At 46.8% G+C, this 13,745-nt stretch overlaps 1 protein-coding gene and 1 long non-coding RNA gene across 2 annotated transcripts in view; both read right to left on the minus strand.

Annotated features, from left to right (window-relative positions):
- NEO1 (neogenin 1) overlaps positions 1–2,103 on the minus strand; it is a 209,046-nt gene extending 206,943 nt beyond the window's left edge. The window contains exon 1 of the mRNA XM_064455827.1: positions 1,901–2,103. Within this exon, the coding sequence (XP_064311897.1) occupies positions 1,901–2,015 (115 nt within the window). The 5' untranslated portion in view covers positions 2,016–2,103. The remainder of the gene's footprint in view (positions 1–1,900) is intronic.
- Positions 2,104–3,092: 989 nt separating this feature from the next.
- Positions 3,093–10,800, minus strand: LOC135314313 (uncharacterized). Its single transcript, XR_010373812.1, has 3 exons — positions 4,679–10,800; positions 4,536–4,581; positions 3,093–3,212 (listed from the first exon to the last, which is right to left on the minus strand). It is a non-coding gene; the product is annotated as an uncharacterized LOC135314313 (long non-coding RNA).
- Between the last annotated feature and the right edge of the window lie 2,945 nt (positions 10,801–13,745).

Below are 13,745 nucleotides of genomic sequence, written 5' to 3' on the forward strand. Positions count from 1 at the left end.
ACCTGACTCCCTCTCCTGTGAGCAGGGAGGAACTTGAACAGCCCTCTCCCACATGCAAGTATGCAGAACATCCTCTAAGTAAAGATAGGAGTGAAAGGTCAAAAAAAGTGTGAATTAAGATGAAGCTCATCCACTATGCAAGAAGTATCTCATCTTCATTGAGACAAAGAATTAGGAAAGCCTCTCCCTCCTCCGTTACTCTAGTAACTGGTACAAACACCCTCAGGGCTCAGGAAAGCCGGGCTCCTGGTTCACACCAGGGCTGAAAAGGGACAGTACCCCTTTGTACGGCATAATGGCACTTTCCACAAAAGAGGACAGAGGAGAGGTTCACCAGAACTTCCAAGACTTCCACAATGATACTTCTAAATTCCCATTCCAATAAACCGTCAGCTTCCACAAAGGTTTTACTTTGCATGTTTCCACACATCACTCCCCCTTTGCTGACTTAATTCACGTATTTGGCTTCAACAGATAAAACTTCACATATCAATTTGATTTCCTCAAACTATACAGGATTTTTTCAAGTAGCAAAGTGCAACCAACACAATTTTAACTACAGCGAGCTGTCAGTATAGTAGTAAATACTGAAAAAGAATCATCACATGGTAAGATTTTACAGATCAAAAAAGTAACTTCTCTATTACACATACTCTGAAGATCTTTGAGTCCAAATATAATGTTTTTCAAGAGGAAAATAAAGTGTCTGCTTCAGACCTGGAATCTGCAAAGCTCGTACTGCATAAGAGAATAAATAAGTATATTCCCTGACAATAGGAGTCAGCATACACGGCTCCATCGGTAGTATCAAAGATGAGAACTACCACGGACATTTCTGCCTAATATGATTTGTAATAGGACAATTACACCATTTAATACCAGTTTAACCACTCTCACTTTTCCAAGCTGCTAAAACCCACTCATTTAACCAGCAGGTTTTTTCCAAACCCCCGCTTGCACAGAGCTTTCTTTTAAAATACCAACCATCAATCTACAGGGGAGTATTTGAAAAAAAAAAAAAATAATAATAATCCCAGCATTCAACATTCAGGAGCAGATTTTCTTTCAAGCTTTTTACTAGTTTGTTGCTAACAAGGAAGAGAAGGGGGAAAAAAAAGTTACTTTTTAAAACCCACATTTTGCGAAACGGGTGAGTAACATTACTGCAAAACTAGGGAGCCTTCTACGGTATTAAGGGTCTTTTGCAAGGGCCTTTTTAGAAAGCCTTCTCGTACGCACACCACGCTTCATCTGGATGAGATTACGTTTTTCGTAGCCTATAAAGAAGCAAGAGCCAATAATGGATCATTAAAGGTAACAATAAAGGTGAGAACTACAGCGACAGAAATGCCGCCAGATCGCTCATTTCTGGGCTACTGCGGCAGTTTTCAGGCAAGTTCCCCTCCCTCCACAGGTTGTCTGTCATCCCCGCTCCGGGAACGAGTCCCTACCGCTTGCAGTAACGCTCGTCGCGTCTCCCAGCTCAGCGAGAGCCCGTTCGTTCTCCCGCCCCTCCCCGGCGAGCTCCCGCCCGCAGACGGCGGGCCAAGCACCGAGCGCAGGTGGTTCGCTGCAGGAGGGCGATTCAGGTGTCCCTCGCTGCCCCCGCTCCCGCCCCGGCAGGGACGTCCGCCCGCCTGGGGAGGCGCGCAGTGGCCTCTGCTGGTGCGCGCACCGCCGCCAGCACCATCCCGCTCGTACGAGGGGAGCTCGCCTCAGCTCAGCTCCGCCGCACCGGGAGCCACCGAGCGCGCAGCCGCGGCCGCCGACCGCCTCTCTCCGAGGCGGTACCGCCGGTTCCCGCAGACCCCGGCGGCAACGCGTCCCCTCAGCCGCCCCCTCGCGCCCCCGGGCCCGCCGTACCCCACCGCCCCCAACAGGGTCTCGCCCAGCTCCTTACCTGTGAGGAGGCTCTGGGAGCTGCTCCGAGCGGCGGCGCCGGCCGGGCCCGGCTGCCCGAGCAGAAGGACGATCCAGAGGGAGCCGAGCAGCCGCCGGCCTCTCCCCGCCGCCATCTCTCCGCTCCCCGAGCCCGGCAGCCGGGCACCCAGCACCAGCCCCTCCCCCGGGGGGCTGCTCCTGCCTGCCTGCCGGCTGGCCGAAGCCCACTCCCCAGTCCTCCACCGCCGGGCTGCGCCCCTGCGGCACCCCGAGGAGGCGGCCCTCAGCCAGGCGGCGGGGTTGGCGCAGCCGCCCCGCAGAGCTGCCAGCGAGGAGGGCGGGCGGCAGCGGCCGTGCTCACTCCATGGCGGGCCAGTCCCAGCGACGGGCTCCGCCGCTCCCTCGCACGGAGCCAGAGGGGCGCGCGCCACTACGCTCCTCCCCCTCAGCTCCCGCCCGCCCCCGGCTCGGACCGCCCCCCCGACACCCCCTCCCCCCGCGTACGCATGCGCGTGGGTCCACCCGCTCCGCCCGCTCGCCGCCGCCGCCGCCGCCGCCGCTGCCGCCGGCGAGACGGCGGCGCACGCGCTCCCTCTCGCCGCCGACCCCTGCGCCAGGTGTGCGCGCGCCCGGCCGCCGCCACTGGGCCTGCGCGACAGCCCGCGCGGCGCCCCCGCCCGCGGGGAAGGGTGGCACGAGGCGGGAGTGTTGGGGCGGGTCTGAGCCGCCGTTCTCTCGGGCGGGAGCGCCAGTCCCCGCGGGCTGAGCTGCCCTCCCCTCAGGCAGGAGGCCCCGTCACATCAGGCGGGAGCTCTCTTCCTCTCAGGTGGGAGCTGTCCTTTCCTCAGGCGGAAGCCGCCCTCCCCTCAGGCAGGGTCCCTCGTCCCCGCAGGCGGGAGCTGCCCCTTCTTCAGGCAGGAGCCCCTGTCCCCTCAGACCCTGAAGGGAGCCCCTCGGGGGGCGAGGAGGCGGCACCATGGCCCGGAGGGGTTAGAGCGCCAGACACTGAGCCAAACCCCGCGTTGTGGCAGGTCGCAGCAGCACATCGTTCCTGATACTCGTGTTGAGGAAGGTTCGCGATGTGAGTGAAGCCATGAAGTTCCTGCCTTTCAGTGAAATAAACTTTTGTTTGCTCCTCTCACCCGAAGGCCCGTGTGGCTGCAAAAGCTGCACATGCTGCGTGCACGAAGATGTACAAAAACATTACAAACCGCCAGTCTGGTTTATCCTTGCAAATCTGGCGAGATGGAGGAGTAACTGCGATGCAAGGAGTCATTGCGCTGTGTGTTGCTGGGAACTGGCGCGGAGATGCGACAACGCTGCCTCCAGAGCTACCAAGAGAAAAAATCTCTCACTTAGTCTTGTAAAAACAACTTGCAGAAACTTGTTTTCTTGGGGGAAGGGTGGGGAATCTCTCCTGCTCAATTTGGGACGTCGACTTTCGTAATAAGCGTGTTTCTCAATAAACCAAAGGATAAATAAATGTGAAGGGAAGACCAAACATACTTTGAAAAGGCAAGTGAAATGTATTTCCATCCTCCTGGGGGTAGTTTTATACGGCATTTGCCATTCAAATCCAAATCATTTGAATGCTGCATCATTGCCAGCCAGTTTTAGTCCTATTGTTGGATCCCGTATCCTTACAAAGGACACAAGAGCTATAAATATACATTCCTCCGTCATTAATCATATGAAGTGTGCCCTTACATTTTTTTTCCATCTCAGCTTGTTGCCCACTAAATTATATTTTTACAATGCGCACGCTATCCTTGCTAGTTTTATTATTGACTAATTGAATCGTCTCTTTCAGTACATAAATTATGCAGTACCAGGGCTCAAGAAGTGGTAACCATGAGATAACCGTACCCCTGGGGCACTGCAAGAAGTGAAACATCCCCCCAAAATGTGTGTTTGCGTTGCAAAATGTTTTAAAACTAGTTTAAAATTGTTCGTTCCAGAAAGGAACAGGCTTTTGCACCGGTAGTGATGCTCCTGCTAGGGAACTGAGGACTAATTTTGGGAAAGTTTACCTTGATAACCTCTGTGCATGCAGCGAGGGTGTCCCTCTTGATGCAGGCACCTCTATATTCCCGTGTAATTGTCCCAATCTAGCAGCACTTACAGATTTGTCTATTTAGAGGCTTTTGGGCGAAGCAGACATTGACACATTTTGCAACGTACCAAAAGTGTGTGCTTTGCTGTACATATGGATGCAGAGATGTGCATGACTAATTAAATGTTGACAAGACTAGAAAGTATCAGCTAACACAGGTGTCTGAAGCATTTCTCCTTGTGAAACTTGCTTCATTATTTTATAATTTTGTTTGGTGTTTCTGTCACGAAAGAGGGGTTTTGTCCTCCACTAAAAATATCCTGGGGCATTTTCACAATGATGTAATTACCTCCTCAGAAGGATGTTTGGGTTTCTCCATGTTATGGTTGCTGAGTTACACTGATATCTGATACGCCAAAAAGATTACCAGACCGAACTGTAATTTATACTGAAAATGCAAGCGCTGACTAAAAGGCGGGACTGGTAGTATAACTCCTATTAAAGCTGCTGAGCAATTCCCATCATCACATCCTACCTTCAGCCAGTTTTAGTAGTGCCAGGCTAACCACTGTGCTGCAATTTAAGCATCTGAAGTTCATACCTCAGGTTCTTTCTTCTTTTGTTCCTTCTGTCAGGGACCTTCGAGTCTGAAAACAAGAACAGTTGCTTTGTCAGAAGTGTTCCCTCAAAACCCACCATGAATAACCCTACTCAAAATCCCATTTGCCCACAGCGGGGTCTCACCAGCCCTTTGCAGTGCAGTTCTCCGGCAGTTCCGTGCTCACCCAGCACGTCACAGCCCAAGGCTGTAGGAGTTGGAGCTGGACCTGCAGTTCCAGTTCCCAGCTGCTCTGGACCATGCCAAGTCTGAAGGTTGGAAGGGTGAGCGGGAAACCTGTCCTTCCAGTCCTCTCGGGGAAACGCAGAGCAGGAAGCTCCTTGAATAACACATGATGGGGACGAGAACTGGATCTGGACGAGTAAGCTGGCAGGCACAAAGGGTCTGGAGAAAGACAGGTTCTCCGGGGTGGTGAAAAGGAACTGGGAGTTGGAAGGGGAAACTGGGTCTGCTTGGAGGGAAAGATAAAGTGAAGCTCATAAGCAAGAGTCTGGAAGACAGCCTGTTGGGAGAAGACTTAAAAACAGGCTGGAATGGGAGAAAATTGCCAGAAGGACATGCAATCCCGAGGGCCAGGGCTGTCAAGGCCAGTACAAGACCAGTACGTTAGCTGGCTAAGGGCTAAAGGAAAATTTGCTGGGCAAAAGGAATCGGACAGGAGAGCAGGAGCAGGGCAAGGAAGGAAAACTTGGGACTCTGAGGCTGGGTGTGGAGCTATGGGGAAAGCAAGCATGGCACTGTGGCTAAGGTGGGTGCCTGCTGCTCCAGGAAAGGGCTTCAGCCTCAGGACTCCGCCGGGATGCAAAGCACAACGCTTAAAGCAGAGCCTTCACAGCCACGCGCTAATTGTGCGGTCCTCACTTCCTACGTGCCTGATCTGACATTTTGAAGTCTGATTTGCAGAATTGAAGAGCACTTGCAGATATATCTGCAGTAAATGAGAATTTATTCAACCTTTGACTAAATTAGATGTTTTGCCATGTTATATTTTATGACAAAATTAGGCATGAGTATTTTTAATTGGACACCTAAAATTAAAAGATATTTTTTACTGTTCTTTCTGTATGCCTAAGTTCCTCACCTGTAAAATAGGGGTAATATCAGCTCTCACAACAGCACTGAGAAAATGAATTAGAGTTTGTGAAGCACTTGGATTCCATAGTGATGAGTACCATGGAAAAGCCCAGGAGGAAATGAATAAATCTGTCTTCAGAACAATATTTGAATAGTGTGCAGTAAATACAGCATGGGCCACATAGTGAACAGCAAGGAGAAAATAAAATTATTACTTAGTGAGTGCAGTCTATTCTGTACAATGAGTCAGGCTGGGAACCTGTCGAAAGAACAGCGTGTGATCTAATTACAATTAAATAGTGTATCGTAATGTAAGTGCACAAAAGGGACAAATTACAGTTGCACAGGGCACCTTAACGTTGGCATTTCTAAACTTTTAAACTCTTAAAAAAGAAAAACCACCTTTAGGCTGCAAACTTGTAGTATGTGTATATAAATGATTCCCTCAACCTTTAAGAGTTGGAGACAATATATTTACCTCGTCTACCTCAGCTGCTGTTACACGGTTGAGCAGAAAAGGTGTTTTTGTCCTCTTGGAGATCTCTCAGCCTTACAGTCAGGATTTAATGCCGTCATTCACACATTGACATTGTACAATTTTAAATTCAAGATTTACCACCTTTGGGAGCCTGTGTATGATCATCAAAGACAGACAGGATTCTTCAGAGAGGGATCCAGAGGAGGGCCTTAATTTCAGTGATTAAAATGTTGTTGTTTGCTTAAGGTCCTTCATATTTCAGTCCGGCCTACTGCTTTCTGGTGCAGCTGCAAGGTTATGGAACAACAACTTCACCGATCTTCTGCAACCCGTCAGGCCTGAGGCTAGCACTGAGCCTTTCTGACTCCTGCTGAGATTTGGAGGTGCTTCAGAGCTGCTGTAAATTGCACTGGGTTATCTGTTGCCCACAAGAAGGGTGATGAAATTAGGATTCGCCTGTTCAGTGGCACGCTGGTTGTGTCCATTTTTCTGAGCAAGATTTCTCTATTGCTTAGCAGGATGTGAGGTGACACTGAACTGTTATGCCAATCTATTATTATCCAGAGATTTTTCTGTTACTGGGCATCCTTTAGCAGCTGGTTAAGGCAATTTGGGGATAAGAAGGCTGCAGCACAAATAAAGACCTGGCTTATTAAGTTTAAGACTTACAGCTATGAGATACTCACTTGCAGTTTAATCTGCTGTGCTGCCTCCCTTGTGTGAGGCATCAGCTGTACCCATAGACGACTTCTGGCAATGATGACCTGTCTGATATTCCTGCAGAGCTCTCCATACTGAGCCTAGCACCATAGTGCCCAGCGAGGTACACTGTCTTTCATCATTCAGTAGAAACTAGATATTTTTTTTCCCTTCATATTTATTGGTCACAGATGTGGTTTTGCAAACTGCTCTGAGGTTAAAAGTCATCCTCCTGACTTTGCAGAGCAAATTCTAGGTTAGTGGGCCATTTGCCAGACACCCTCTAACCCCAGCATATATTTATGTCATTCCTGATGTCAACAGCTAAACAATTCCAACTCCTCACTGGAGTTGGGGAGGGTCATAAATGGAGGCAGACCTTCCAATAATTAAGGTTAGCTCCCTGGGAAGTCTGAGAGGAAGATGGAGCTCCTTTGCTTGAGCCAGTGTTCAACAGAGTCTGAAATACAAGCGGACCAGTTGGTGTGAAATGCTTTTAACAGCCTCAGTTGCTGAGTGGAGGGAGCTGTTGAAGTCTAATCCAATGTTTGTTTATTCAGGGATTTCATAGGTAGGTAGAGAGAACCTAGAATCCAAAATGCAGGGTTTACCAAATCCAATCCACACTTTAAAAAAAAAAGAATAATTTATTTCTTATCAGAATGTGCATAATGATGCTGGATGTGGCTGTCTGGGCATTCAGGAGGAGAGGAATCCAGGTAATCCCCAAGGGGAAAGCCTGGTGTTATTGCAGTCAATGGGATTTTTGCCATTCATTTAACCAGAGTGAGATTTCATCTCTGGAAGCCTGTCATGGGATGACTCTGTGCCACAGGCACTCACAGCGTTATCAATCAGTGACACTTAGTTTGGTATTTTTGTCTCTGTTTTTGTGGTTGTCCATAGTCTTTGTTCTCAGGTGAGACAGTTACTGAAAACACACTAAAAATTGAGTCTCCATTCCTGTTCCTCACTGGCAATGCCCTCACACTTCCAGCATCCCACTTCTCACTGAGGTACTGGAACTCCTCTTTGGACTGAAAGCCTTTTTGCACACCCAGTAGGAGAAGAGGCAGATGGTCCATGCCCGCTCGTGTGAACAGGATCAGCCTTCCCTTCAGTCTAAAAACCATATAAGCCAGACGAGGATTCCAGGACATATTTATCCCAAAGCATTTCCAAGAACCCCACAAGAATGTTAATTACTGACACCAACAATCTTGTTCTCATTCATATAATGGGAGTGCCTAAAGGTCTTGCCTGAGGTTGGGTTGTATTGTATTAAGACACTGTTGGATCACACAACTGAAGCAAGACTTCAAGCAATAGTCTAGCAGGTCAGCCTGGCAGGAAGTTAGAAGGAAAGCAGAACCACGGGAAGGTGTAGTGAGCCACCAGAGATGGTGCGGCAGGTCCACATCTCACCTCTCCCAAGTCCTAGTGCTTCAATGCAATGTAAACACTATCCCGTTTTCTCCTGGTGTCTGTGCCAGCACAGGCAGGGAAGTGAGACTGCAGCAGTCTGAGAGCAACTCAAAACAGAAAGGAAAAAAGTGGAGAGGAGAAAGGCTAAAAACAAAAGAAAGAGAACTGATACTTAGCACATAGAAACAGTCATTTGCCTCTGGGCTTGGGAAAGCAAAGAAACAATCTTAGACCAGCAACAGAGGATGCCTGGAAAATACACAGTCCATTGCTCCTGGTGATCTAAGCACACTTTACAGGTATTCATTCAGCCTCACCTCTGCCCAGTGCAGAAAGTTACTAAGAGCAGCATTGCCCAGTCTTTTTTTTTTTTGGTTACCTGATAGATACAGTGGATGTGTTGGGTCGTACGGCCAGAATCCTTCATTCCCCTCTTTCCTGGCACATGACTGTCACTCCCCACACACAGCCCATACACCCTGCACTCACGTGACAGAAGAGGCTAAGACACAGTTCATGGTGGCTACACAACACTGCTGTCTCCCTCCAGCTCTGAGACCCATCCACTGGTCAGGGGGACTGATCAGCTGCATTTGTGCAGTCTTGGAAGTGGAAGGAAAAAGTCATGTTACTTGGACGAGATACAAAGGGATCAGCCAGAATTAGACGAGCAAGTCCCATGCATAAAACTTGAGACTAAACAGATTTGACTGCTATGTCAACACCTGCAACTCCCAGAAGTGCCCTGTGCTGCTGGCAGTCAGTCATGGCTGGCTTGTATCTCAGACTGCTACTTGAGGTGTTTAAACCTGAATATAGACACATAATGATTCCCTGTTTGAAAATAGTGGCTGAAGTATCGCCCTGTTTTAAATGGCAGAAACTGGAGGCCCAGCAAAGTTCTAGAATCTTGTGATGGAATAGCAAATATGAAGAAAATTACCTCAGTCCACTGATTTAACAGTTTAAAAACAGCGGCACCTGTCATTACTAGTGATGTAGTGAAGACAGGGACGATGATCTGCAGAAATGGGAAAGAATACTGACATTGGACAATAGGTCAGGATATGGATGGAGTCCCGTTGGCTGTAATGAGCAACTATCTTGTTTATACACTCTCAGGAAGCCCTTTAAAGTTAGAGTTTTGGGTCTGCTTCCTCCTGCTGGAATCCCCCTCAAAACCTCATCGCAAATGCTGTGAAGGAATTTCCTACGAATGTAAGGGATTTTTCATGGAAGAGATATTGGACTTCTTCATTTTTACTATGTCATCTGAAAAAGGAACAAGCTCAAACAGTTGTAAAATTCAACCTTTCAGAACAGATCTTCAGGTTCATGTATCAGACGGTTTGAAGACCTTACTGTGCAGTTTTAGACGTAAATTTATCTATGCATAAAAGTGCACAGACCTAACTTGGCTCTATCCAATAAGGTAAACATCTTGATAACAATGCCATAAAGTAACAGATCCAAGACCTTGGTTTAGACACAATTACCAGTGCCTAAGGTGCCACTGAAGGATGCCTAGAGTCCTGGAGGGCTTGTCTTTTGCCAGTGATCTCCTGACACATGATCTCTGCACCATGATCATGGTGCTTCTCAAGGCACCTTCCTGCCAAAAAAGGCAGGAGGTCATGCTGCAAAAGCCCGGACAAGACCTTGGTTACGTAGTTCTCTCAGAGGAGAGCATGGAGGTCTCTTTCCAGAGGGCAACATTAGGGATACAGTCCTGATTTGCGAAGGAAAGAAACAAGCTTCTGTTCCCAGCACTTCCTAGTTTGAAAGCAGAACTATTCCTTGAAGCATTCTGCACAAAATTGATCTTTAAATCATTTGTAGCCTCCTGCAAATTTTAAGCACCTCCAAAACCAGGGCAAATTTGCCAAGATTCCTTCCTAGTTTTCAGCAGTCCAACTTCTTACTCCCATTAGTGCTGTCTGAATCTTTGTCAGGTGCAGGACTGAGCAATTTGGAGATACAAGGACAGTTTAAAAAGAAAAGAATACATTTTGTTCTGAGGAATGGCACTATGCTGACAGCTCTACCAGATAAAACGTGGGTAGCCTTCAAATAGGTAAAGTGTTTTACTCGCTAAAGCTGTCAATCTGGCACTTTTTCAGACACATGAATTTTATTTTCTTTTTTTGTTTAAGCATCCCTTCAGGGCAACAGTTCTGGAAAAGCACCACCATTCTGCCACCTCTCGGTGCTCCTCCCAGGGGACTGGCGATCAAAGCCACGAGAGCAAAACATGCAACTCGGATGGGATATGAAATGGGGGCGATCATGCTGTGAACCCTTGTATCTTCCTGACAGGTACGCTGCACATTAAGCACATCAGGATCTATACATCTGCTGTCACAATGTGGTTTACCGCATATTTTTATTTCCTCAGTACCTGAATGGCAGCTTTAGAAATCAAATTACAGTCTGAGTGCGACAGGCTGCAGCCCCCTGACTGAGCCACTAAATCAGACTAATTGAAACAACAAATATGCCTGAATAGCAGTTCCTTAAGAAAATGTTGCCCTTACAACACACCAATTTTACTTCTAACGTAACTTGACTGGACTTAATGACTGCTTGGTATTTCTGCTACTACATTTGAAGTTTATTGATTCTAAGAAATATGAAATGAGTTTCAAAGAGGTCACAATGTGACTTTGTGTCCAAGTAAGACACAAAGACATTCAGAGATACTAAATGGAGCAGAGGGAACTGCAGAAAACTAAGGGTTGCTAGTTCATATCCACAGAGATCAGTGGTTTTTTTGAACATTACTGCCCGTTGAGCAACCTGGCCCAAAAAAAGAGATGAAGGTGCTAATCCACCTCCTAGTGAACAGGTCCCACCACACTGTAAGTGTTGCCCAGGCTGTTCCTCCACCTACTTTCCCCTCCACTAACACATTTTTGGGGGGATGCTCTTAGAAGGACCAAAGGTTGAAATGGCATATCCTCCTTCAGTGTAGTGGGAGGTACATGCTAGCAGGGAAATCTGGAAGGAAAATCCTCTTATGCTATACAGGCAATGGACATTTTCTGTAAAAGCAAGATGCCTTCACACTTCCACAGGCATTCAGCTGAAAAGGATCACTACCAAAAACTGGAGAGAATTTAGATGTTGGAACAAATTTGCATTGCTAAAAATGGGGAATTAGTAGAGAAAGAGGTTAAGGCTACCAAAAGTACCCTTCATTTGTGAAAGTACAGAAGTGGATGCATTTCTCAAAAAAACTCTCATGCCATGTTCAAAAACCTACAGTGAGTGCTGAGGAGAAATTGAGGTTTATGTCTATACTATCTGGAATGAACATTTACATCCTGTGAAGAAAAGAAATGGCATTTTTCGGATGTGAGCTCTCTGAGGCAGGTAACAAATAAGGTATATTTGACAGAGGGAAAAAAGCTTTCTCAAAAATGTAATGTTTTTCTAGCCCCAAATGGCTGCAGCCCACCTCTAAAACCCTCTTTCAGGCTGATGCTTGCTTCACAATCTGTTAGCTTTGTCTAAACCATCCTCTCAAATTGTAGTCCAGCTTCTTCCTTTGGACCTCTGCCCACTCATCAGATACCAGGTAGCACTTGTCTGGTCCTCCTGGGGTTGTCACAGTATCTGCAGCATGCCACTACTTCTCACACTGCCAGGTCATTCTAGGAACTACTACTTTTGGAGAAGGCAGCATAGGGGAAGACAAGAAATAGTATTACTAACATGCTTTTGATGTTTACAGCTACTAATGCTTTTAATGTGTGTGTTTTAATGAGTCCAGTACTGGATCTGCTGTACTGCAGTAGCTGCCTTGGAGACAACCTTTCAAACTGTGGATCTGAGGTCAGTGAACCAATCTGTTAAAACAGCACTGGAAAGCCACCATGTGTCTACTAAAGTGGACTGAGAGAAGGGAGATCCAATAATCCAGAAGTCTACAACAGAAGGGAGTAGGGTTGAGATCTGTAGCGTTCAGAAGCAGTCTGCAAAAAACCTGTACTTCATGGAATACTTCATGGGCCTTGGGCAGCTGGGGTGACACTGCAGCAGAAAGTGAGCGTTTGCTCACAGCCTGAAAGATAACTTCTGAAAGGAACTTAATTAACACTGCCCCACAAAAGCTACAAGTGGACTCTTGAAATTGGGCAGTGAGTGAAACTGCTCTAAGTCAGCACTTAGAGTGGGGATCTTCTCTCTGATCGAAGGAATGTGCTGTTAAATGTATGGGGAAAAAACAGACAGCAAAAGAGATGGTCCGAAAAATTAGCAGCATATATATTTGTGTTGAAAATCTTTGTTCGCCTTAGAAGAACACCTTCACCATGGTACCTGAACAAGAGAATGAGGATTTAAAAGAAAAATAGGGAAGCCTGCACGGGGTGCTAAGTAACCCTGAATGGAGCGCACTCATCTCAAAGTTCATCTCCTGTATCTAATTTTTACATGGAATATAGCAGACACTAGAGGAAGGGTGAAAAGGCTCACAGCTCTGTGAAAGATAAGAGGAAATGCAGAACTGACAGCAAGTGGATGCTCACGGGTCACCCTAGAAAGGGGAGAAAATGCAACCCTTTGTCATTATGGTTAAGCACAAATAAATATGTAGGAAAATAACACTTCCTATTTCCTGCAAGGAGTAAAGTTGGGGGGGGGAAATGGCCTATGCCAAATATTTTTCTCTGCTGGAGGCATCAGCAGAGTTCTGACAGGCACGTTAGGAAAACAGACCATATGTTTGTGCATATTCAACAGCTCCTATGGAAGACATAATTTTCTCAGGTTGCCGTTTGGGTTGTGTTTGGCACTTGAACTGTTTCATGCGCTTTGATAGCCTAGAATCTGTGTAGATGATGTTTTGTCCTGAGGGAAAAGAGTAGAAGCACATAACCAGAAACTGATCAGCTTTTGAAAGACCCAGACCAGCAGAGCTCAACCAACAAAACTCCTTTGTAATGGAAATGCCATACCTAGGCATGAAATTAGAAAAGCAATGTGTACAAGCAGATTACAATAAGATTGAAGTCACCCCACTATTCCTGCCCCAGCAGAAAAGGATGCAAAGTTAAGATACCTTTGAGTAGTGAACTGTCTACCCAATGTAGCTGCCCAAGCAATCAATGATGGATCTTTATTTGCAAGAGTGTTTGGCAGACCTAATGAGGGATCTTCACAGGGAAACTGGAAGGAGCTAATTAATAGCCTCAGATAAACAGAATTAAGTGCAAAATTGGACTTAGATCTATCTTTACAGGCTGATGCTGACTGAGCTGAATTCTCTCCTTGCTCTCTCACTAGTGCCTATGACCCTAGTGAGGCATAAAAGATTTATGCTTATACAAAAAGCATTTGCTTTCCACTTTTTTAAAAGCACTTGTAGGCTCTCTACTTGAATGTTTCATCTGGTTTCAATTAGAGACAGTATTATTCTTTACTTACAGTCTTAGCTGGGTGTAGTTTTACTCCTGTCCCACTCCAGAGGAGCCTGAAGTGACACCTTTCTACCTTACTGCTATGATCGCTGGGCA

Source organism: Phalacrocorax carbo, chromosome 7 (genome assembly GCF_963921805.1).
Source record: "Phalacrocorax carbo chromosome 7, bPhaCar2.1, whole genome shotgun sequence".
Taxonomy (NCBI): domain Eukaryota; kingdom Metazoa; phylum Chordata; class Aves; order Suliformes; family Phalacrocoracidae; genus Phalacrocorax; species Phalacrocorax carbo.